This window comes from Biomphalaria glabrata, chromosome 4, assembly GCF_947242115.1.
Source record: "Biomphalaria glabrata chromosome 4, xgBioGlab47.1, whole genome shotgun sequence".
Classification (NCBI taxonomy): domain Eukaryota; kingdom Metazoa; phylum Mollusca; class Gastropoda; family Planorbidae; genus Biomphalaria; species Biomphalaria glabrata.
Genome location: NC_074714.1, coordinates 31,850,995 through 31,878,399, shown reverse-complemented (window position 1 = coordinate 31,878,399; position 27,405 = coordinate 31,850,995). Strand labels below are relative to the sequence as shown.

Below are 27,405 nucleotides of genomic sequence, written 5' to 3'. Positions count from 1 at the left end.
AACCCACTGTGGTAAGCTGTTAGAGGAATTTCCAGTCACAACAGGAGTCAAACAGGGATGTCTTCTTTCACCACTCCTGTTCTTTCTAGTACTGGATTGGGTCACAAAAGAAGCCTACTCTAACGCAGGGAAAGGAATCCAATGGACTCTCACACAAAAGCTGGAAGATCTGGAATTCGCTGATGACATAGCCCTATAATCACACAGACTACAGGATATGCAAGAAAAGGTCACAGCTTTAAGCGAAGTAGGAAAAAGAGTAGGCCTCAAAATAAACCACCAAAAAACTAAAGTACTTAAAGTAAACAATAAACAAAGTGGAGACATAGTATTGGATTCTCAGACAATAGAACAAGTAGAAAATTTTATATACATTGGGAGTGTAGTCAGTATATCAGGTGGAACAGATGAAGACATTAAACGCCGTATAAATCTAGCACGTCAGACATTTACACAGCTAAAACCAACCTGGAAATCTCCTTACATCTCAAACAAGACTAAACTAAGAATCTTTAACTCTAATGTCAAGGCTGTCCTACTGTATGGTTCTGAAACATGGAGAACAACTGAAGCCACAATAAAAAAAATACAGACCTTCATCAACAGATGCCTGAGAAATATCCTAAAAATACACTGCTATGACAAAGTAGAAAACACCAAACTGTGGGAGATGAGTGGACAGAAAAATATAGAAATGCAGATCTTAGAGAGGAAGTGGAGATGGATTGGTCACACCCTTAGAAAAGATACCAGCAACAGAGCTAGGCAGGCCTAGTGGAACCCCCAGGGAACAAGATGCAGAGGAAGACCAAAAAGAACATGGCGACGCAGTGTACTTGAAGAAGCAGAGAAGACCGGGAAGAGCTGGGACACCATCAAAAAGCTAGCAAAAAAGCTAGCAAGAGACCGTGGAGAGTGGCGTGTTTTTGTCGAGGCCCTATGATCCATGAGGAACTCAAAGGAGTGATGATGATGATGATGAATTCCAAGAGCGTAGTCGAGAGAGGTTACACATTTCTACCAGTGGCGGGGCTCCATTAATAAAGTGCAGTGAATAGTCATCTGCCGAAATTGAAAAACACTAAATGTGGCTCAACAAAGATGGCTAAGACAGATTTTAGGAGTCATTTCTAGAGATCAGGTCTAAATCAAAGAAATCATATGCCTAACTGGAAGTCGAACCCTTAGTAAGGTTGTGATAGAGCGTCGCATGAGGTTTCGCGGGACATGTTCTCCGACAAAATGAATTACGCATAATAAGAGTTGCGGAAACAGCTTGCCAGAAAATGCGCCGAAGGGCGCGAGAGAGGTCTAAGTCAGTAAAAATAGCACATTAGGTTTTTGAAATAAAAATTTTTAATAGCAAGATAATGCACCGTAGATACCTCAGAATATGCATTTTGGTGGCCAAAATGGAAATCTACAAGGCATGCGTTATGAGTACACTGCTGTATGGCAGTGAATCATGGACCACCTACGCAAAGCAAGAGAGAAAACTGAACTCATTCCATTTGAGATGTCTCCGTAGGATCTTGAATGTCACATGGAAAGAAAAAGTGTGCAATACTGAGATCCTTGCGCGATCAGGTATTCCCAGCATCTTTACAGCCCTCAGACAACGCTGTTTGCGCTGGCTTGGACATGTTCACCGGATGGAGGACAAGCACATCCCGAAAGTCATCCTCTATGGTCAACTCGCGACTAGCACAAGAAAAACTGGTCGCCCCCACCTCTGATGTAATAAAACGTGACCTCAAATCAGTGAACATCAATACTGACAAATGGGAAGACATAGCTCTGGACCGCAACAGATGGAGAGAGACAGTGACCAAGAAAGCTATGGACAGTGAAAGTACATGGGTCTCAGCTCAGGAAGAAAAACATACAATCAAAAAAACGGCCAGCTCCTCTACCACCGAAGCAAAAGGCACCTTAACCTGCGCTATCTGTGGATGGGAGTGTCTCTCCAAAATAGGGCTCCACAGCCACATGAGGAAGTGTGCTCTGAGATGAACCATAGTCCTTCTACGACTGAAGGAGGCCAATGATTGATTGGCTTTCAATACCAGAAATAGTGCTCGGCGCTGCGAGCTACCCCAGATCTCCCCCCCCCCCCGAAAAAAAATCCTAGCTTCGCCCATTATAGATTTAATTGTAGTCTTCAGGCCTTTTATTGATATCTATGTTTAGATCTACAGTTATATAGATCTAAGAGCATTAGGAAAACCAGCTATATAAAAAAACTGTGTTTTCGACTGATTTTAATAACCTGGTCAGATAGATGTAGTGGGCCTACACATGTAGTCCTAGTGTAGTGTGTAAAGTTGATGGTGTTGACCGTCACACGTTTTTTTCCTTGGGCATACGCAATAGTGTTGAGTGGTCAGGCAAAAAAGATAACACATTGGCATGGTCAGTCAAGCATGTAGATCTATTATACCCGTACACTAATTACAGAGATCAAATGTTTTTTTACACTCCAGCATATTTTTTCTTTAGTTGTTAGATGTAATTGTGGTGCTTTAGATCAATTTATTTTCTGTGATTTTAAACTTTACTGCAAGGTCTGTTATATTTTAGTCAATAGAATAAAACAATAAAATTAGCTTTCTTTCTAAAGGTTTTAATACAAGGAAAAAAATACACACATGCACATCTTTGCTTTATTCTATTGTGCAAAGAATGTATGTAAGAAACATCTTCCTTATTTATTACTGATTTTATCATGGTTTCTGTAACTGTTACAAAAGGGCACGATAGTAAGCATATGGGTGTCAGGTGTGTAAAAAGTTACCCTGGCTTGATACAAAGTGGCTAAGTAAGCATCGTAAGTAAAAATAGAAATAACGAGGAGTTACTTGACACTCCCAAATTATTCACAATATCGTTAACAAATCAAGACACTTAACGCAGGAATAATATTCAAGCTAACACCTTAGGAAAAGTAAATCAAGGTAATATTTATTTACAGTGTAGTATGCTTTCTTAGCACGTTGTGTTTTTCCATTCTGGCTTAACAATGGTCAATGTCTATCAATAAATTGAGTGTCAAGGACTAAATAAATAAAATAAGGAGTAGGGGGTGTTTAGCTCTCCCTTAAAAGATAGGCCTGGTCGTGTCTTTTACGCTAATATACACAAATCTGAGCCTTGTGTTTTGTGTAGCAAAGGGTCACTCGTTTTGTTGTGTGATCTTTAGTCCAGCTTACTAATTGAGATTTATATCCAAGTAACTCGGCACAAGTGATGAAGTGTGACCTCTAGTCCAGTAAAGTGATTGAGATTTTTCTCTAAATAAACAAACTCATTGTCCGGTTACCAGTGTAGGGGTGTGGCTTGAAGTCCAGCCCCCTATTTAAGATTTACTACCAAGTAAACAAACTTAATTCCCTCATGTGACCTCTAGAGAAGTCCTACGTCCATCATATCTGACTTGTCTATCTATGAGCTCAATGTGATGGACTAAACAAATAAAAGAGGTGGGAGTTGTTCATCTCTACCTTTGGAGATATACCTGGTTACCAGTGTAGTGGTGTGTCTTGAAGTCCAGCCCCCTACTAAAGATTTACTACCAAGTAAACAAACTCAGTTCCCTCCTAAGGTGTGACCTCTAGAAAGTGTCAAATGCTGACATTAAAACTACGTTCATAGTATTTGACTTGTGGTCACCAGTCTATCAATAAACTCACTGTGATGGACTAAACAAATAAAAAGGGAGTGGGAGTTGTTCATCTCTACCTCTGGAGATATACCCGCACAGCTAGATAGACGTCTGGTCAGCATGATATAGTCAAGGAATATAACATCTTAAGATATTAACTAATCCACTCAAAGGTCAAGATAAAATGGAAAAATGTACCAGCCATTGCTTCACTGTATGTAAAGCGCATTTATAATGTAAAGTTTCATTTCTATTTACATTAACACGCCTTGTCTTTATAATAAAAGATGTTTGGTGAATATTCATATAGGTCCTTTTTTTATTATGTTGTAATATTAATATTAATACATTCTATAACAGACATTAATAGAACGAGGTGCACTTTATGCATATTAAATATGTGTACTTTTTACTATTCGGCAGTGATATGGACGAATAGTGAAAAAAGGCCGAATATTTGGCAGAAGCTGGAGCAACTATCCGGTGCACCCCTAATATTAGTATTGATAGTGACTGACATTATACAATTTTTAAAGACTTAATTCCTTTCAGTGAATTGAAGGTAGGCAGTCTCAAAATCCAAAATTTCAAAGGATTTGCACAAAATCAATTGCTATGTTGTGCCTGCATTCCCTTAAGGACTACTCTCTCTCTACATAACAAGGGCTACCCCATCACATCCAAGTGAAGTGTCTCTGTATAAATTGCACATTAAAACTAAGAAACTCAGTGCTATTTAACAGTTTTAGGAAAAGTCAGTTGACCCTCTCTAATTTTTCCTACTTTTTTGTGTTAATGAAAAAAATGTATTAAAAAAGGTTTTTACCTAATTGTTTGGCATTCTCCTCAGTCAGCTTTTCAAACCTTACGGCCGCATCTCCAGTCAGAAAACTTGCTAAAGTGTTGACACCAGCTAAACGTTTGATGTTGATCCATGTTTGAAGCTGACCAATCTTTACCTTTTCCTTCACAGCTCTGATAAATACACCATAATCATTGGACCAAAAGGCATGCTCAAACTGAACAATAATTTTATCCCCTGCAGACATTCCTGGAACAGAACAATATTGATTGAAATACTTGGTTTTGCTTTATAAAATCTATGTGACACTTTTGTACCTTGAATAACAAGTGCTATTTCAATTACTTTTTTTTTTTTTTTTACACAATCAGGTAGTACTTGATTATATTTTTTTAACTACAAAACTTTTGTTAATATTTAAATTTTTTAAATTATTATTTCCATGTAGGGAAAAGCCATTACTTTTTGTGCTATTAGTCCAACAGTCTTGTTAAGATCTCAACAGCTTAATTGCTATTGAAAATCTAATTTCACTATCACCTACACTATTCTTGAAATAGATGCAATGGTCAATAATGATGTGCTGAAACGAACCCATTTTTTTTTAAATGTGTAAATTGTATGCACTTACCTATAAATTTATAAACCTATTAAAAACTAGATGGTATGTAGTTTGTTACATGCAGTCTTATCTTGAAAACAGATACGATACTAGAAATTTAGTTTCATTACCTTCCTCCTAATGTTCACAGACCAGAAGTGGTACGGTATATAGTGGACTGTGGAAACAGCTAGATGACCTTGACTTCACAGATGACCTAGATCATCTCTCTCACACACAACAGTTAATGCAGGAGAAGATAAGCACTGTCACAGACAACTCAGCTTGACCGGGTCTTACCATAAACAGTGGAAAGAGTAAGGTGTTCAAGATAAAGACCTCCAATGACACAACCATCCCAGTTCAAAGCGAGGGGCTGGAAGTGGTGGGAAGCTTCCCTTATCTTGCAGTATACTGGACAACAATGGAGGAACAGATACAGATATAAGAAACTGCATTGGTAAAGATAGAGCAGCCTTCCATCAGTTAAAGAGACACCTGGGAATCCAGGGAAATAAGCATCACCACCAAGATTAGGCTCTTCAACACCATTTTTAAACCAATAATACTCTATATGGCAGAGACCTGGAGAACCACAATCAACCTATTGTTATAAACTTGGTGGTGGCACAGAGAGGGGTAGTGGTGTGTGTGTAGTCAGCCGACGCAAATCGCCCCAGGCCAGCGCTAGACGAGCGGTCAACCGTGACGAGCTACGATGGTCAGCCGAGTCGAGTGTCAACAGGACAGTTCGGGAAAGATCGCCGTCGTGAACAAGAGCTCAGGAGCGTCACGAGAGTTGTAGTCATCTGACCACCTAGAAACGTCGAGCGGCGTTCTGTCCGGTTCGAGAAGGCCAGTAGGGACCCTATATAAGAGCGGAGGCGACGCAGTCAAGACGGTTCAGAAAAGAGGTTCACGACAGAAGGTTCACTACAGCACAGTTCAACGGTGTGGTTCTGTACGGAGCATTACGCCGGTTCAGTGCGGAGTACTGTCAAGTACAGTTGAGATGACTGGCGTCTTGATCTTGGTCTGTGATCGAGTCCGACACAACGAACCTAGTGTGTGAAGTCAGTCCGGAACTGTTGAACCCAGAGCAAGCCCGGAACGAGACGGAGAGGTCAGTGCAAGAATTGATACGGCGGAACGGTGTTATCGGAGAGATATTTGTAGTGTACGTGTTGCCAATTGTACAGTATTGGCTGTTATTTATCCAACTATTAAAGTGTTACGTTACTTTGGAGCCCTGAGTTGTCAAGTTCTTTAAATTGGTGGTGTCTGGTGCAGTTTGCAGAGAGCTTGGATAGTGAGATTCGTAACACTATGAAAAAAAATTCAGATATTCACCACAGGAAGATCCTTATGATCAGCTAGCCAGACAAGATTACTATGAGGAACTTTGGCAAACCTGCATCCAACATCACAAAACAAGCCCTTACCTGGAACCCTCAAGAAAGAGAGACCAGCCCATATTGGCATAAATACATGGTGCCAAGATTTGTAAGCAGATTGGCAAGATGTGGGGACAGTTGTAGAGACTCACCCAGAATCAAGAATAAGCTGGTTGGTGGCCTATGCCCCAGACGGGACTACATGCAGGCATGTGCTGACTATAATTTTGTTTATCAAACAGCTTCCACACAAGTTTTTAAGTTTGTATAGCCAGAAATTTTCTGGTCTAATTATTTATTTCATGACAACCATTTCTTTTTCATCTATGCATTACAACACACTCTTATGTAAGCACATAATACAAACTCCTGTTTGGATTTGTAATAAATTTTACAAAGCTCTTGATTTTCCAACAAACTATGATAATAATGGTCAGCCAACTCACTTTTTAATGACATTTGTGTCTATGTGAAAGCATATCTGACCCGCAAAGGCTACCTACCAATCTCCTTTATAGCAAGATGATAATGCTTTGGAAGAGGAGGCTCAAACAACAAATCACCATCTCTAACGACTGAAGAAGGCACTGCAACCACAAGCCTGTCAGCTGACACCTGGGAACCATCTTGGAACCGCACCAAAACTTTGTGACGTTTCTTATCAACTTTAATTTGTCTTGCAGCTTTGTTCAGATAGAGATGTAGTGGTGCTTCATCGGGGGATCCACTCAGCAATCTGAAACACAAATGGAGAGTTGCTTTCTTTGGTGTAACACACAGAGAAGTGCATCTGCTTTACATAGTAAAGGAGTGCTATTAGTCTCCCATGTAATGTAGAATAGAAAACCTTTGAAATTAAGTCACTACAGTTGGACGTGGAGATTATAACAATTAAAGTATTAAAATTCTAATTTGTGTAGTATCTTCGCAATGTAAGTGATTTAAAAGAAATATACTTTATTTTATAGAACTATTACTTGATAACTATTTTAAGCAGCTAATATACTGTAGCCAAGACCATTGGTTATAGAAGGCCTGAACACAGACCTTCAACATCACAACCTGTTGTGAACTCCTGGCATAACTTTGACATGAACACATAAACATATGTATTTCAACAATTCAAAGAAACACTGGTGATATATTAAGAACAGAATATATATTTAATAAAGCAATCGGAATATATTATATCTGTAAATAAAGCCATCAAATGTTGAACTATTAAATATACAACAAACTATGAAAACTGCCTTATACTGTACTTCTACTATTAGTCTCAAAATTCAGGCCTCTGACAACAATAACAATCTCTCAAAGGGCGTCACTCTACCCCAACCAATGGACCAATAAAATAACAACAAACTAACCTAGAAATCGTTAACTCTTACACCCAAGATTCTATCAAGTGCCATCCACAATTCTACATACAAACACAATCATCACACAACCAGTGGGCAGTTTAGATTAATAGCGATTGCCACGGCAATGAGTTATTAGTTTAAACTGTCCACAGGTTGTGACGTTGCAGGTCAGTGTTTAGGCCTTCTATGATTGGTTTTGCTGTGGCTCACAATATAGCAAATAAAACTATTTTTTTGGGGGGGGGGGGGGGGGGGGGGTGTTTAATCCTGAGGATCTCAAAAGGTTGTTGGTGTTTTAGCATTGGAGGTTGTGACATTATCTGCTTGGCCACCAAACTGATGGAGGCTTGACATTTTTCTCTTTTAGATTGAACTTGAACTGTTTTTGCATCACAAATGAGGCTGTAACAAAGTTTGACTGCTTTCTGTTTAACCCAAACTAGAATCTTATTGTACAATGTGTATTACTAACCTGTCTACCAATTCACCCATGCCATCCAACAAAACTTTCTCATAGCCAATGTCTAAATGTTCAGGTTTATATTGATGCATAGAGTAATCTCCAAGAATGTAAGATGGCAAACATCGAACAAAATAAGCTTCAGGCCTAGGGAAATAAAAGAATGACATTATTTAAAACAAAAATGAGGCCACAATTACAGCAGATGATCTAGGACAGTGTTTCTCAAACTGTGTGCCGCGGCACACTAGTGTGCCGCCGAAGATTTGCAGGTGTGCCGCGGGAGTTTTCAGAAAGCCACAAGTGCAGCGTTACACAAGTCTGCCTACTATTAATTTTTTTTTACGTTGCGATGACATCCCCATTTGCAATGACCAGTAATAGTAGTGGGTCGCTCCATATTGACGGAAAGGGTTGTTAGCTCTTCAGGTTATGGCCGTTATGGCATTGTCCACTATACAAATATTATTATAATGACTCAAATGTAGGCCGCCTTAGCAGACTCACGTCAGTTCTTGAATTGGTTACGATAATAATGTGATAGTAAATGTTATTGTTTTGTCAGCCCCGTCCTGTTAGTGTAACCCAGTAACCCACAATGCTGGCATGTTGAAAGAATGTGCTCATTAACAGATAGGGGGGGGGGGTAATTGAATTCCTTTTAAGCCTATATATATGGACGATCTAACTTGAATAAACCAGCATTTAAACTTTAAACAGACAAGAAAGTGTTTGTTAGTCTGTACTAGCCTACTATTACAAATAATAAGCGATGTGTTTCATGTAAATTGTTTAGGTGAATTTTAATAATAAAAAATTATCAATAAGCATTATTCATTGTTATCCATGGAGAAATACGTTAGCAAGAATGAAACTGCGCTAGCGTTAAATGAAAAGCAAGGAACCAAACGAAGGTACAAAGAAGATTACATCGGATATGGTTTCATATCTTCGGGACCTGAAGATGCTCCATTGCCATTCTGTCTGATCTGCAATGCAACTCTGTCGAATGAAGCGCTTGTTCCAAGCAAATTGAAGAGACACATGGAAACAAAACATCCAGCTGTAAAAGCGCAACCGAAGGAATACTTTGAAAACATCAGGGTTCAACAAAATAAACAAGCTAAGAAACTTACGAACTACCTAAAGCTGCCAGAAAAGGGATTAATTGCAAGTTATAATATAGCTCAGTTATTAGCAAAACGCAAGAAAGCACACACAGAGGCTGAATCAGTCATTGCACCAGCTTTAGCAATAGTTGTTGAAACTATTCTTGGACCCGATGCCGCCGAAAAAAATAAAAAAGTTCCTTTGTCAAATGATACTATCTCGCGCAGAATTGAAGACTTATCGTCAGATTTACAAGATCAAATCTGCGAACACTTCGACGTGACTGACGATGAAGTGTCTCTGCTGTGGTCTCTTCAAGTTGATGAATCCACAGACGTTAGCGACAAAGCCCAGCTGCTAGCTTTTATTCGGTTCATAAAGGATGAAAAATGTGTCAACAAATTCTTATTTTGAAAAGACTTACAAACTACGACCAAAGGCGAAGATATTTTCAAAGTGGTGAACGAAAACATTTTGCTATTCAAACTACAGTGGAGAAACTGTGTCAGCGTTTGCACCGATGGCTGTCCTTCCATGAAAGGAAATAGAAAGAGATTCGTCACTCTTGTGCGTCAAGAAAATCCAAATGTATTAGTTGTTCACTGCATGATTCACAGAGAAGCTCTTGCCTTCAAATCTTTGCCGAAAAATTTTATGTCTGTTCTGGATCAAGTGATTGAAGTTGTAAACTTTATCAAATCTCGACCGCTTGCATCCCGACTTGTCTCTCAGCTCTGTGAAGCAATGGACTCAGACTACAAATGTCTGCTGTATCATACCAACGTTCGTTGGCTCTCCAGTGGAAAAGTGTTAAAACGTGTCGTCCAACTCAAGGCCGAGTTGATATCATTCTTGGAGGCTGAAAAAAAAGACTTTGGATTTTCAATTCATGACGAGATCTGGTGGGTTAAGGTGACATCTCTCTCTGATTTATTTGATAAATTAAATTCATTGAATTTAAGTCTTCAAGGACCATCGGAAACCATCATCACTGCATCCTCAAAACTGAAGTCATTTGGGGAAAAATTGTCTTTGTGGCAAAGTAAGATCTCGAAAGGAGTCTTCGACTGCTTTCCTACTTACAATGAATGTGCTTCAAATGAAGAAATCACCCCCGAAATTCTGGACACTTTGACACACCTGCAGTCAGCATTGCAGCATTACTTTCCAACAATTGGAAGTAATGAATATGGATGGGTCAGCTATCTGTTTGGAAACAATGAAGCTACAAATCTGACAACTGAAGAAGCAGAACAGCTCATAGATTTAAAAAACGATGCAGTTCTTAAGTCAAGTTTTGCCGAGAAAAGCCTGGATGTCTTTTGGATTTCAATCAACAAGTTATATCCTGCAATCAGTTTAAAAGCAATCAAAATAATTCTTCCATTTGCATCTTCATGGTTTTGTGAGTTTGGATTTTCAGCACTGACTGAAATCAAGTCTAAGAAAAGAGAAAGACTTCTTACAATAGACGATGAAATGCGATTTGTTTGTCGGCTCTGGAGTCTCGATTAGATCAAATTTGCTCTCAAAAATAGGCACACCCTTCACATTAAATGTGATACTTAAAAACGGGTAAAATCTTTTTTCTTTTTTATTATAAAACAACTGTTGCTTTTCGTGGTGTGCCACGAAATTTTTGTAGTTTTTTTTACTGTGCCGCCAGACAAAAAAGTTTGAGAAACACTGATCTAGGACTAATGTGAGGGAAGGACACTCCCTCACAAATACTTTTTGAATGTTTAAAACAAGTGAAATTTTGTCATGAATGTGATAAGCAGGCTAATTATAAATTTCATCATCAATTTAGTCCTCAGCTAGCAGCTAGTTGACTGAATTCCCAGCCATCCAAAGATCATAGCAACATCACCATGACATGGTGAAACCAAGGATTCAGCTCCAGCTAATCTATAAATTTATGCAGGAAGCAATCTGTGATACAACTTTCTCATCACTCTCCCCTACTTGAATATTGGATTTCATCTCTTTTATACATAATACAAAATCAAAATTAAATATCAATATCACACTACAGTGGATCCCTGGACACATTGACATCATGGGAAATGAAAAGGCAGATAAGCTATCAAAGGCAGGTTCATCTATGGAACAACCAGATAGATCTATTACCTCACCATAAAGTCAATGTTAGTCAACAATCACAAAGAGGAGTGGCTCAACCAATGGGCATCAGGAAACACAGGCAGAGCCATGTACAAAGAAATGACTACGCCTAACAAACTGGACAGTATTAACTTCCTCCCCCGCAAAGAACAATCAACAATTTTCCAACTAAGAACAGGACACACAACACTATTAAATTACCACCTGAACAAAATAAACTCCACACAACTCTCCCTTTGCAGAGACTGCGCCCACCCATTTGAAACCGTAAACCATATCCTCTTTGAATGCCCCTCCCTAATCCACCTTAGGCAGACCCTACTTCCACTACAGCCCAACTGTGACGATACATAAACGTTTGCATATAAAAGTTTCATTTGTGCTTAAACGTTCGAGACAAGAGTTGGATCCAATTGACATAATAGACTCAACACCCGAATAATAGTTACAATATGTAGTGTCTAGCTTTGTTAAATTAGAATAGTATGGTGAAAACAGTAGGAGGTGGGAAGCCAGTCTGAAAATCCCCCCCCCCCCAGGTCACCACGCCCTTGGTATGGGCTGAGTCACCGGATCATGTGATATGGAAGGGACAAAAGCTTTCCACTATGACTCATACCAGGATGGCGGGTTAAGGGTCAGTAGGTCAACATTCCTCGACCAGTCCCGCGTTGGACTGCGGTCGTTATGCTACACACACATACACAAAAACAGGTTTGGGCACACATCGGTTTGGGACGGCGGTAATTTTAGAAATTTAGTAACTTTAATCCCATTGGATCAAGCACGAATACTATTTTAAAATTCAAAATACCACAAATCCATTGGCCCGGCACCTCGGGCTATGCTAATGAGTTCGAGTCCCAATCTATATAAGAAGGGACGCGGGCTCTAACCCACGCTCACACCCACCAGACAGATTTCTATATTTAATAGGCAAGGCTGGGACTTAGTTTCTCTTATAAAGCCGCCTATAATTTAAACAACCGTGCCTGGTTGTTATTGGTGGTGCAATATCACGCACACTAGACTTAATAATTTTATTTATAAAGCGCTGTTAACAAACAAAATGTAGGCTCAAGGCGCTGTAACAACATTACAAACATAAACACAACTGCCGAAATAACAGTTAATCTAAAAAAGTTTTAAACAAGTAGGTCTTAATGTTCTTCTTAAAAGTGGTATAGCATGTTGTCGGTCTGAGATCAATGGGGAGTGAGTTCCAAACCTTTGGTCCGTGAACTGAAAAAGCACGCAGACCGTAGCTTTTGAGGGAGAAACGTGGCACTACTAAAAGCGTTGAGTCCATTGAGCGCAGGGTTCTCTGGGGGACATATGGAGTAATCAGTTCGCTAAGGTACAAGGGCATCTCATTGTTATATATACACTGATGACAAAGTGTGGCGACCTTGTAATCGATTCTCGCTTTCACGGAAAGCCAATGGAGCGTGCGCAAGAGCGTAGTAGCAGAATCTTGTCTAGTTTTTTTAAGGACTATTCGAGCGGCGTTGTTCTGTATACGTTGCAGCTTGGCTATTTTGTCATCAGGTATACCTGCTAGCACGGCGTTGCAGTAGTCAAGGCGGGAGAGTATGAATGCCACAGCTAGCGTTTTTGTTGACTCCGTTGTTAAATATGGTCGGATCTGGCCTAATCTGCGCAGCTGCAGATAAAGACCTTTGCAGAGCTGATTTATGTGTGGGTCGAAAGATAGTGTTGAGTCAAAGAAAACTCCAAGATTCCACACTACATGGACAAAAGGAACATGGCAGTTCGTGATAAAGAGAGAATCTGTGCTTTCAACTTTTGAGACATTGTTCCTAGTGCCAATCTTAATTATTTCTGTCTTGTCTTCGTTCATCTTGAGTTTATTTTCAACCATCCAATCGCTCACCCTTGCAACGGTACCACTGATATTCTCTGCCAGATGGGACACCTCTGAGGGTACTGATGAATCGTATAACTGTGAGTCATCGGCAAAGAAATGGTATAAGATGCCGGTTGGCCGTATGACACCGCTGAGTGGATATGTGTACATAGTGAACAGTACTGGGCCTAGAACTGATCCTTGGGGTACTCCGTACTTCAAAAGTAAGCTTGTTGATTCCGTCCCGCTAACAACGACACTTTGGGTGCGTTCCGTCAGGTAGGATCCAAGCCACTTTAGGACGACTCCTGCTAAACCAAAAGTTGCAGAGAATCTGGCCATCATAATTTCATGGTCTAGCGTATCAAAGGCTGCGGACAAGTCCAGCATAGAAAGAATTGATATGTGGCCTTTGTCGGAATTGTGAAGTAAGTCGTTTAGTACCCTGACCACTGCTGTCTCTGTGCTACGGCACTTCCTATATGCAGATTGAAATTCTTCCAAGAGACAGTACTGTTCAAGATGAGAAAGAATTTGCACTAACACGATGCGCTCCAGAAGCTTTGACAGGAAGGGAAGATTTGAAACCGGGCGATAGTTTTTTAGACATTCCGGGTCAAGACTGGATTTCTTTAATAAGGCAATTGATAGTGGGCACTGGGCTTTAGGGCTTTACTTGCAGTCTTTTTACCACTAGATCTGCACTGTCTACATCTGTTAGACCGTTAGCTTCTACTGGATCAGCAGCGTCACCAAACCTGAGCCTACAACGTCTGAAGTCCCCCCCCCCCATCCTTTCTGTCAGCGAGAAGGAATCTCAGTAGTGCACACTGCAAACGGCCCTAAAGCCCAGTGCCCACTATCAATTGCCTACGGTCCAGTGCCCAGATACTTGCCCAGTGTTCAGCGCCTACGGTCCAGTTTAAACTGCCCAGTCCAGGCTCCAGCTGCCCACTACCTACGGTCCTGAGAATACCCTTCCCACCTTTCGCTACAGACGTACTCCTTTTCGACTCAAGCCTCATCCATCTACAAGAAGATTCAGCTCCGAGTCCTTCCCACGTCTACCAGACATGCCCAGCGGCCAACCGACCAGCAAAGAAAGTTAAGAACACAAAATAGAAACACTTATCCACTCCTTCATATGCAATCAATGATGAAATTAATCCACCTGAATCATTGTTGACTCACTACCCAAGTTAGTAGTGATTTTGTTGTTGTTAAATAAATTTGTATTTTTTTATTCAACCTATAGTCAGTTCATTTGTTCTAATTGTTGCTCGTAGTGTGCCTGTTCAATATTTACTTATGTGAGCGGGGAAACTCAAAATTACTTCCCCTAGAGTAACGAACCAAAATCATTTTTAAAATATTGAAACCTTGCCACACCAACATAACCAACACCCTGTACGGCAGTGCTGAACAGCTGAAAAAAACAGCACACTTTTTTTCCTTGGCACAGTCTGCAAAAGAGCTCACAGCTCAGCAGCAATAAAACTGGCTAGAAGAAGAAGAATACATAATATACAGTTAGTAAGTCCAATAGTTAGTAAGCCCAATAACCTTCATTTTTTATCCACACAGATGTGATCATTTGAATGAATTTTAACAAATTAGAAAAAAAGTTGTATATTTGATAGCTTAGACACTACCTTACACCATAACTATTGATAAATATAGATATATATATATATATAACAGCAAAATTAAATAAAACAAACAACATTCTTCATGAACATTGCTTTATCTTTGTTTCTAGCCCCTAAGCCTCCCAGCTTATACTTTTATAAGAACAAGGTATAGTATGTTTTAATACTAACTTCAGATAAACATTTGTTTATACCTAAATGAAAAATAATGGCATATTTATAAAAGCAAAATATGCATTTAATAAAGATTCTAAATTTTATTAAATTTCAAAATGAACACTTAGATGAATTAGTTGGCATAGAAAATATCGTTATTCTCTCTCTCTCTTTCTTATTACAATCAAGTATATACAGTATTCAAGACAGTGCCTAATCCATTGCTTTGTTGTATTGGATCACATAATGGTAATGATAATAAACATGCATTCAACTATTAATGTGCTTTCAATTACCTCTCTAATAGTTGCTCTGCTTTGAGAACTTTATCTACTGCATCTTTGACAGACACATCAAGTTTCATTGACTTACTTTCATTTAAAGCCTTGCCTAGAATCTGATCAAGAAAAATGTTGAATTTGCAATGTTAATCACAATGCTCACTTAACATAGGATGCAAATGTTTGATGAAGTTTTAAACTATTTTGATCACATCACTCTTCATGTACTCAAGATAAGAATGAAAAGTTACTTTGTTAGGCAAAATTATCAAGGGGATTTTTAAGAACAGTCCCCAGTCTAAGTTTTACCTGAAAAGCTTTGTTGGTAATTTCAGAAAGATCATCTCTGCTGTAGACTTTTTGTTCCCAAGGGACAATAAACTGAAGGCTGTCTAAGGATATAGATTTCAGGTCAAAACTTTCTGCCAATTCAATCAATGGATTGTTTTTGGACACAACATTTAGTCCTGATCCCCCAAGATCAACAGCCAATCCTAGACAAAAAAAAAGTTGGACAAAGTATATTTGTTTCTGTGGGAGACTAAATAGTGTATTCAATATAAACATTTCAATGAATTGTTCATTCTGAAAATATTTGATTGCAAGTAAATCTTGGTTAATTAAATTTTATTCATTTCAAATTTTCTTTTTTTAATTTCTTCAGAGTCTTTCTGTTCATGTATATAACATTCATCCTTTTATCCTTACTAAACTGAGACAGATGACTTCACTCATCCAATGCAATTAAAGAGCACGGAAGCCTTCTCCCAGACACCACCTCCCTTCATAAAAGAAATTGGACCACAGCACTCTGCATGCGCTATAAAGTCCCAAAAACAATTTTTTTTAAATGACAGTCACTGGGTAGAAGTGTTTACTGTATGAACTAACTGTGAAATTTTAATCAGTTTAATATACATTACATCTTGGTACAACATACCTCTGGCATTTTTATCTTCAAATTTATCAGTCCAGACACGGCCACCAAAGCGATCTCGTCTGGCTTCATAAACTGCCACAGAAAAGTTAGACTGATCTGATGCCACTCTCCTAGCTGCAGCTAGACCAGCTATTCCAGATCCAATGACAACAACCTCCTTCTGAATAGTGAAGTATTCAGTTTGCTCCTCCTTGGGCAAGGTTTCCATATTATCAGCAACATTTTTATTTTTGCCTTTTGTTTTCTCTTTACCAAAGACTACTAAAGGTAAGTTGCATAAAGTAAATACTATACACACATAAACAATACCATTGGAATGCATTTGTATGCACTTGGTAATGTTTAGAAATTCACAATTTAGAAGATTTATAAACTGGAAGATAAAATACATATTTAAAAATAAGTCTTTTATAGAATGTGTGAAATTCATAGCAAAATTACATAGATCTATTAATAATTTATATAGTTTAGACTAAATCCAGAATCTTGTTTAGAGCAGTCAAATGCCTCAAGAGACATCCAGGAGTGTTAGGTGTTAAAGTTAGATCTTTTCTAAGAAAGGGACTAGATCTAAATCTACTGATCTGGTGTTGGTAAATTTAATAATAAAGCTTTACATCTACTTTTAGCATTTAATTACTGATTTGATTTTTGATTTGAGGCACATCGGCACAATTTAGGCCATATCGTGCCTGCAGTCCCTTAAGGACTACTCTCTCTCTCTAAACAACAAGGGCCAGATTCTATAGTCATATTAAAAACAAGGTCTATTCACAGTTAAAATAGTAAAGGTAGTAAAAATTTAATTATTTGGTAAAAATCTAATGTAAATAGTACATGTCCACAAATTCATAAATCAGATCTTCGTAGATAGCCCCACTTACCGGATAAAGCCCAGTACCTTCCCAGGGTCGACATTATCAAATAGTGCTTTTAAATTAGTGGCTCTAAAATATTTCTCCCTGACATCCTGGTATCTGGGGCAATCGACGAGGATATGTTCCACGGTGAGGCGAGAGTCACAGTACTCACAAAGTGGGGGCTCCTCTCTCTTCAGCACAAATAAGTGTGTGATGTAGGTGTGGCCAATCCTAAGTCTGGACATGGTCGTGCTACCACGCCTTGTCAGACCCTTAGATGTGGGCCGCCACCTGACATCCGCCACAATCTGCCTGAGTTTACTGTGAGTCTCAGCCTCCCATCGGTTCTGCCACTCTCGATAGGTGGCAGAGGCAATACTTTGTCTCAGGTCCGAGCAGGGAATTTGGGTTCCTGACACCGCATGATTTAGGGCTCTCTTTGCTTCTCTGTCTGCGGCTTCGTTTCCCTCAATGCCAACATGGGAGGGGACCCAGATGAAGGTGACATCCCTATGGTCGGCTGTTATTTGGTCCAACAGCTTCAGGCTCTTATGTACCAATGGGATGTCAGTCTTCAACCGCCCCAAAGCTTGCAATGCAGATTTGGAGTCGGAGCAGATTATAAATTTCCTCCTTTCTGATGCTTTAACGGCCATAAGTGCAAGCGATATTGCATGCAATTCGGCCGTAAAGATGGAGCAGCCATCAGGGAGTCTACAGGAGATTGTTTTGTTCCGAAAGGAGCAGGCACATGTGACCTTTCCATCCATTTTGGATCCGTCTGTGTAGATGGTGCCACAATCTCCGTAGCTCTCCTGCAGTTCCCTAAAGTGGATACTGATTTGATTTAGATATAATATACCTAGAATCCAGATAGGTGTAAGTCTGTTTCAGACCAGACATTCCTTCCTAATAAACCTCACACACAAAGGCACAGAGAAAAGACTTAAAGAAGAATCTAAAATTAAAAATGCCTATTAATGCTATGCATTATATGCAGATGAGAAAGAATCTAGAGTCTTCACCTTCATCTATCACTTAGTATGTTGGACTGCTGGGGTACTACACAATATCTGCAGACCATCTTTATCCATTTCTCTCTGCCTTTTGCCTTGGATAGAATACTGTATCTTCAAATGGCAGGCCTGACCATTCTTCCCATCACTTTTTCTGTAGACTCTTATTCTTTTTCCTGGTACTGTTCCCACCAGAAAGGTCTTTTTAAGCCATAAAGACCTTGTAATATGACCATAGAATTTTTGTTTGGGTTTTCGTCAGTAGTTAGCAGGTCATCATAGGGTCCAATCGCTGTACTGATCTGGTCTCTAATAGAACCCTTTGTATGTTATACCTAGGATCTTTCTGTAGCACCTCAATTCCATAGCTAGTATCTTCCTCTCTAGTTCTGCAGTCAGCGGCCAAGATTTGCAAGCATATATGATAATCTGGCCATAACCAGGGAGTGCATCAGTCTGATTTTAGTGTTGAGGGTTATGCTTTTGTCTTTCCATATTGTTTTTGAGTTTTGCAATTCTACCCAGTAGTTCAGGTTTGGTTTCTTCTGAAATGATAGCTCTGAGGTATTTAGAACTACTGACACTTGTCGGCTATTCATCTCCAATACTGATGTCCCTTTTAAGGCTCTGTGGGTTATTGGTTATAATTTGAGCTTTTTTGGCATTCATTTGCATACCATATGCTGCATAAATCTTGTCTATGTGCATCACCAAGTAAGCTAGTTCTTCTTCTGTCCCTGCTAGACCATCTATATTGTCTGTGAAGTGCAAGTTAGTAACTCTTCTTCCTCCACTGCTTAGAGTACCTCCATAGCCCTGGAGTATCTTCCATTATCCTTTCAAGAAAGATATTGAAAAGAGTTGGTGAAAGTAAACAGCCTTTTTTCACTTCAACGGTGGTTTTAAACCAGTCCCCAATGTTATTGTTGAAGTACACAGCACTAGTGGCCTGCTTGTAGAGGTTTTGGATTACTTTTATTATGTTTTTAATTATATTGTGCTTTTCCATTATGTCCCAGAGTGCTCAATGCCATACTCAGTTAAAATCTTTCTTGAAATCAATAAAGTTAAGGCACGGAAAGATTCTGTTGGTGTTGAAGGTATTTCTTGCAGAGTATCCAGAACTTTAGGATTTGTTCTGTTGTGATGTTGTCAATTGTAGTCAAACTGAATTTCCATTTGATTGGATCAATAAAATTATCTTATCTTATCTTACTGTTCTGATATAATTTTTGTTTGCTATCGGTTATAGCTGGTTTAATATAATTTTTAAACAGAACTTAACAGGAATGGCTTATGAGGCTGATAGTTTTGACAAAATTTTAAATTCAAAATTGCCTTTTCTTTCTTTGGAAGAGTGAAGATCTAGAGTCTAGATCTTCTAGATAGATCTAGACAATCATATTGTAATAAAAATATGTAGACAGGCACTAATATAACTGACAATCTAACCTCACTCACTATGATTAGAGTCTAGTATCTAGATTGTATGTAATGCAGACCTAGATCTTGACCTATATAGATCATTCTATGACTGTATGCTTGGTATGCATGAAAAAAGTGCAAATATCATCAGGAAGTTATATGAGATGACTTGCAGAATAGTGCATGGCAGACAACTGACATGCGCATTTGAAGTCCAAACAGGAGTGAGACAAGGCTGTTTACTCTCTCCCTTCTAGTTTCTGCTAGCCATAGATTGGGTCTTAAAAACAGCAAACAGACCAGAAACTGAACGGTATACAGTGGACACTGTGGAAACAGCTAGACGACCTTGACTTTGCAGATAACCTGGCTCTTCTTTCTCACACACAACAGCAGATACAGGAAATGATAAGCATCAGCTAGAATGGGTCTTACCATCACCAGAGGGAAGAGCAAGGTGCTCAAGATAAAGGCGTCCATCAACACACCCATTTAAGTCCAAGGTGAGGCGCTGGAAGAGGTTGAAAGCTTCACCTATCTCAACAGTATCCTAGACCACTATCGAGGAACAGATGCAGATGTCGGAACCTGCACTGGTAAAGCTCGAGCAGCCTTCCATCAGCTGAAGAACACCTGGTGATCTAGGAAAATAAGCACCACCACCAAGATCAGGCTCTTTAACACATTTGTTAAGCCAATACTACTTTATGGAGCAGAGATCAGACCTGAAGAACCACCATCACCACCGCCTGCCTGGGGGAGGGTTCTTATGATCCGCTGGCAGGACAAGATCTCGAATGAGGAACTGTGGCAAAGAAAAATGCAGCAGCCCATTGAAGTAGATATTCTTCAAAGACGCTAGAGATGGAAAGGTCACACTCTTCGCAAGCCTGCATCCTTAACCTGGAACTCCCAAGGAAAGAGGAAGAGGGGACGGCCCAAGAATACACTGTGTCGCAATTTGGAAGCAGATGCAAAGCATATGGGCAAGACGTGGGGACAATTGGGGAGACTCGCCCAGAACCGTGACATATGGAGGAAGCTGGTTGATGGCCTATACCCCAGGCAGAGATGAGATGATGACTGTATCATGTATAGAATTTAGTATGATGACTAAAATATATTCTAAATCTAGCTCTAGGCCTAGATTTAGATACATCTCTCTAGAGTCTAAACTCTAGATCTATAATATATATATCAGTAAATTCTATATATAATATAATAATCAGTATTGACTAGATCAGGGCTGGCGAACCTTTTTCAGTCATAGTGCCAATTAATTTCAATTTAAAAACAATGAAGATTGTTGCGTGCCTGGTAGGTCTACTAGTGACGCCGCTATATAAAAGAAGTGCTACAGCCAGTAAGTCAACTGCATGTATAAAAACAGCTTAGTAACAATATTACTTGTTTATTCAATTTTTATTATCCTGACCTACAAATTTGAAGTCTTAAGGCAGGTCAATCAGTGCGACTTCTGCTGTTGTGTGGTAGATGATAACAGTTTGATATCTGGTGTATACCGTGTATTCTTCAAAGTTACACACGCCGCACTTAGTTCATCTGTCAAGCACCTTCTGGCATCTGATTTAATTCATTGTAGAAAATAAAGATTCGCATAAGTAAAAAAGTAGACGAGAAAATTGACAGAATGGATGTTGCTACTTTTATCAGAGAATTGAAAGTTTTAGGCAGGTCATTCCAAACTTGAAGAATCTCATTTTCTGCTAATATCTGAGGTTCTAATGAACCATTTAACCGTTCACGTTCGATTAATTCAAGTCTTATTCGTAAGTCAATAAATTTCTGTCTCCAAATTGCACTGGACTGAAATTCAACAAGTTACATTTCAAAGTCGTGTAATCCCATCCAAGAAAACATGGTCGAATCCAGAGTTTCAAAATCTACTGTATCTGGATATATTTTATAAATTTGGAGGTGTACTCGAATTTTCTAAATTGTTCAAAACGGAGTGAAAATTGTTCAGCAGTTGTGTCAATTATCTCTAACAAAGTTTACTAAAGAACTGGATTGTGAAATCGCTTTTTTTAACTCACGCGATATATATGTTCTTTTTGCTCATCCTCGCTTTTGCCTAAAAGCCAGCTGTAATTGGACTCATAATGACGTTTTACTGATGATGTCTGACAAACAACACTTTCCAAACACATGGCACATAAGGCCTTGTTTTCTCTGTGAATCATTCCATATCTTTCAGTCCACCACTCTTGAAAAGGTCTGCCACTTCCTTCTTCTTCATTAAGTTTTCTTTTTTTTCTTTTTGAGAATGAATGTTATGGTAATTATTCTGCTAAAAATGTATTGATGGCAACGCTAGCAATTGATGTAAGACGACACGTTTTCAGTATCAACAAAATGGTGGAAGCTAAGGAGATCTCGCTCAAACACGAGATTTGTCTTGAAAAAGATTTATTATGCCCTATGCTCCCCAAATGAAACACAGTCATATGAAAAAATTATATGGAATATGATCCACCAGCGCTTCTTCCATATTATTTACAGTTATTAATTATGGTAATTTGAGATTTCCATGATTTAAAAAAAACAACACATTTCTTAATAAAATTGTCGTCGTGTGCAACACAAAATCGTTTCGCGCGCCACCTACCCCTAACCTATATTTGTTATAATATTTAAGGTCAAAGAGGCCATGTGTTTTCATTTAATTCAGAGAAATTTGACACACATTATTTGATTCTAGACACCATAATAATTTATTTCAAACAGTCTCTATATTTAGGCATCAATAATTCTATATTGACATTATTAATTCTATATTAACATTAACTCTATTCTATATTAACATTAACTAAATTTTAAGATCTCAGGCTTAGCCCCTCACATGAAATCATTAAGATGTTTTTAAATTATGCATAAAAAATATACGAACACAAAACATTCAAATATGAACACACTTATTCTACCAAAATTAGGTCACTGGGATAGTGACTTCTACACAGACTTTTATACTTATTTTAATTTTTATGTTTGCATGATTAGATTTGTGTTGAATTTTTGTGTTTTTTGTTTATTCATTTAATAAATTTCTAATACAGATGATCTTTTTTAGCATAGATATAGTACAGGTTAGGATAGATAGCCATTATTTTCTAAATAGCTGAATCCTCTATATTCTCTCTATCTAGATCTATCTAGTAGGTTTAGATCTAGGCCTTTAACTTTATTCAGTGTACCAAGCTCACTCCAAGCATTTATTCTCTATACAAAAAACAACAACAACAAACAAACAAATATAATATATAAGATCATTAACATTGATGTCTGTTTGAAATAAATTTTGGTCCACAAGAAAATCTTAATTTAATTCAAACACCCTATTATTTTTTTTTGTATGGAATCAAACAACTTGGCTAATGAATCAAATAAATCAGCTCCAAAAACAGAATAAATATTGTCGGGCTCATTAGCATAGACAGACTTAGCCAACCAAAAAATATAGTCTTAACCCTAGGAAGAGGTAAAGTTATCCTGGTAACATAAGAAAAAAAAACCCTGAAAACTTACTTTTATAAATTTGAAATTCTTTTTTCTTACATAAAAAGACAGCTAAATGATAGCCTAAATTCGGGCCTAAATGGAAGGAAATTCAAATTGAGTCAAAATAATTGGAAAATGGATGCGCATGGCACATTATGATATTATACAGCTAATACAGCATGCTAGTTTCATATTAATAAATATCAAAATAAAGATGTAATGACCACAAAAACAGAAAGTGTTTGAATTCATGTAATGTCCAGAATAAATAAACTAGACTACTCTATAGACTAGTCACTAGTTGACTAGTCATACTCATAGACTAAGAAGTAGAAGTAGAGTCTTAGATCCATCATCTGATGATCTGGCATCATAGATCTGGTAACTAAGACTAAGAATAACTCAATATAACTGAATAAGATTTAAACAAAAGACAATAGCTGAGTAAGTAAGTAACTTTTAATATTTACTGAGTCTGAGTAACTTCAAGTTCAGTATAATTATAAACCAAAGAAGAAGAAGATCTAGACTTAGAGTCTATAGATAGATTTCATAGATTAAATCTAGACGAATAGTTTACAATGTAGAATGTAGAGATCTAGACTTGTACCTAGAGTTAGAGAAGGTCTAGAATCTAGATCTAGAGGAGGCTCTTATAGTTTGAACACCCCATCGAATTCTCCTTTTTGAATGGGTCGCTTTTTTTTGTTTGTAATTCATATGTTTTTATGTTTGGAGCTAAAAATGACGTTTCGGGAATGCGCATGGCCAATTTTAGATAAGTTCCGGTAATTTTGTTCCGTTTTTCCAAAGCAGATGGCAGTTATTTAGATTCTCGGTAACCATGTATGTTAAGCTGTTGTTTTAACCTCCCCCGGCAATTCATACCCATATAAGGGATGAGGGCTATATTATGAGCCTGTTTGATCGTAGGCTGATGGGTATATCAAAATAAGCTTCCAAACATCTTTAGAAAGTCATTCCAATCACATTTATACCGTTAACTGTTAAATAAAATTTAAAAAGGAGGTGTCCAAACAAATAATAATGAATTCAGCTCATTCTCCTTTTTGAACACAGCAAAATCGTATTAAGAAATATTATTGGGATTAATAAATCTATGATTTTTTCAATGAATAAACATGACCTAGATAGAGATATCTAGAATATATAACTTATGAATGAAAGAAAAAGTGTGGGCTGCTAATTTAAAGCCAGAGACCATGCCCACTAGTGATCACGCAAGATAAGCTGGCAGTGAGGAGAGGTATACACTCAGCGAGTAGTGTCACAAACTATCCAACAGGCAGTGGAGGGAAGGGGGAGAAAGTCATGAAAAGAATTTTAAGCATCTATGGCTCTATGGGAGGGAGGGGATGTTAAGGTTTCACAAAACGAACATCCAAATTATGAAAACAAGAAGAGGGTCCTAGGATGGGAGTTAAAATTAAAAGAAAGACAGAGAGAAAATACAAGTAGCCTAGTAGAAAATATCATGTTTATTAAATTAAATTAATTAATTTATAGCTTTATAATCTAAATAAATTTATTTCTGTCTGTTTCTACACATATATTATAACTCTTTAAATAAATAAACTATATACACGATATATATATATATATTATATATATATATAATATATATATTATATATAGTATATTATATATATATGGAGAGAAAGAGAGAGAGTATTAGAGGAAATAGACTATAAATACACATTGCAAAAGTGAATCTACTTCTTTTACTACAATCCAAATAATTTTTAAGTAACACCGATATAATTTATTACCATTTACATAGTTGTGTTCAACACTAACACCGGTAATGACCGGTGCTCACTGTTCAACTAAAGGAGAAAGCCCAAAAACTGCGTTCAAAATAGGAGCATGGGCATGAGGTGACCCAATTTATTTTAAAATAAAATCTTGACTATGGGTGGTAATACAAAGGAACACAACTATTTTTATAGTCGGCTTTAGCCTTTAGTTGCAGAATAAGAATCTGCTTTCAGTTTTTTTTTAAGTTAAACCTTCACCAAATAAAAAAGTAAAATAAAAAATTGACCTAGTCTAGTTCCCGAAAGTCGGTGTTCAGTTATAAGAATCTACCATATATGATAATATATCTAGAGTCTAGATTTAGACTAATCTCTAGATAGAGTGAATCTAGATTCTAGATCAAGAGTCTAGATCTATATAGTCTAGCTTTTACTTTTAGATTACAAATTTAGATCTCTACTATTTTAGAATTTCCGCGTCAGAAGATGCTAATTCCATTTATTCTGACTGTAACAGTGATTAGAAAATAGATAGATTCTATACTCTCTATAGTCTAGATCTAAAGACTAAAAAGAGACAAACAGAGATGGGTCTTTATCTTTTTCCTACAAAATACATAGATCTAGATTAGCTAGATCTATAGAAATTATAGAATCAAGATATAAAAAACTATACTATAATAATTAGATCTATATAGATTTAGATCTAGACGTAACATTAATCGAATAGATATAAGGTCTATAAATTTAGTGTTAGCGCTGCGGAGCTCTAGCAGTCTTTCACTATCTAGATATATGTTACGTATCAATACAGGAAATGACGTACCAAATAGTCCTGTGTTAGAAATAGCAGAATCTTTAATTTTATTGCCAATATCAATAGACCCAATTAAGGCAATTAGTCTAGAATCTTGATCTAGATCTAAGTCTAAAATCTATAGATCTATATATATTAGGCAATTTCCGCAATGAGCGTCAATATTTACAAACTGCAACTGTTGCCAGATTGGCTTGGTTGGTTACCGATAAATTAGATATATACCACTCAAACCAAAAAATAAAATAAAATGAGTTCTCTTTTGTTGCCAACTATAAAATATAGTTCTGAAAAAGTTCGATAGCGTTTGAAAATGTAGATCTATTTTATTTAAACAACCCATACATTTACTAGATCTAGTGCAAATTATAGAGCAAATGTAGATTATTTCTAGATCTAATTTTTTTTTGTAATGATTTTTTTTTCTTTACTCTAAGAATTAATATGTCTTAATAAAATGTTAAGGATCTGTCTTTGTGTTGTTTTTTTTTTTTAATTTCTGTTATATGTTGATGCATTATTTCATTAGCACGTGAACGTGTGTATGGTGTGTATGGTACACTGGTATGTTTATTATTAAAATTGGATTTATTTATTTTTTCTTTACAAGAGTACAGTATAGAAGACTTGCGTCAACAGTTACTGACAACACTCAATAGTTTCAGATAGATGTAGATAAGACTTATAGGCTAGTAGGCCAATTTAGATTTCAACTTTATTTAATTTAAATCGTAATCAAAATATTACTAAATAGATCTATTTAAAATGTAATCATTAGTCCATATATAGATCTAGATGGTATTTAAATTGTTTTTTTTCTTTCACACAAACACACACACACACACAAATCTAAACCTAGTATGATAGATCTATACATTTTTTTTATTGATCTATGCCCACTACTGTATGTAAGGGGCAAACTTGGAGATGTCTGACATGGCTAAACACATGTGCCCCATTCTGCTGTTAGGGGTTAGCATGGGCTCAATTAAGGGGCACTGATGAAACCCATGTGGGGCCAGTAAGAGGGGTGATCATTGAGGGGCCTGAAAGTGCTTAATTTATGGGCACCATCTGGGGAACAAACATTGACCCAAAACAGGTGCCCTTAGGGTTGAGCTTGGGCTCAGATAGTGGCACAGATTGAGAAAGCTGAAAGAGCTGTAACTCATGGGCTCTATTTGGGGGATGAAAATTGGCCCAAACAATAGGGGTCCTTAAGGGTGAGTTTGGGCTCAGATAGGGTCCCAGATGAATTCAGGATAAAAGCCATGCGGGGCCAGTAAGAGGGGCGAACATTGAGGGTTAAACACATGGGACCCATTTAGCGATTAATGTTAGATTAAAAGGGTGCCCTGAAAGGTGAGCCTTGGCTCAGATAGGGGGGTCGGATGAATTTCGGATAAAACCAAGTAAGAGCGTCGAACATTGAGGGGCCTGCGAGGGCTAAAAACATGGCCCCCATTTTGGATCATCATTGTTCAAATGGGGGTCCTTAAAGGGTGATTGTGGGCACTATCATGGGGCCCAGATGGAGCCCTAGTGGAGGCCAGTAAGGAGCAAACTTCAAGGGGCCTCAAAGGG

At 37.8% G+C, this 27,405-nt stretch overlaps 1 protein-coding gene across 4 annotated transcripts in view; it reads right to left on the bottom strand.

Moving 5' to 3' along the window:
• The window catches only part of LOC106052168 (uncharacterized), a 31,254-nt gene extending 5,816 nt beyond the window's left edge, over positions 1–25,438 (bottom strand). Inside the window, exons 1-8 of one of the 4 annotated variants that reach the window (XM_056025456.1) lie at positions 23,807–23,977; positions 23,254–23,319; positions 16,407–16,779; positions 15,776–15,960; positions 15,482–15,582; positions 8,292–8,426; positions 6,962–7,194; positions 4,488–4,712 (exon numbers count right to left, since the gene is read on the bottom strand). In XM_056025456.1, coding sequence (XP_055881431.1) covers positions 4,488–4,712; positions 6,962–7,194; positions 8,292–8,426; positions 15,482–15,582; positions 15,776–15,960; positions 16,407–16,728 — 1,201 coding nt within the window. In that variant the 5' untranslated portion in view covers positions 16,729–16,779; positions 23,254–23,319; positions 23,807–23,977. Of the gene's footprint in view, positions 1–4,487; positions 4,713–6,961; positions 7,195–8,291; positions 8,427–15,481; positions 15,583–15,775; positions 15,961–16,406; positions 16,780–23,253; positions 23,320–23,696; positions 23,978–25,291 lie in introns of those variants that run through there. The other 3 variants (XM_056025454.1, XM_056025453.1, XM_056025455.1) reach the window with 3 other exon arrangements.
• Between the last annotated feature and the right edge of the window lie 1,967 nt (positions 25,439–27,405).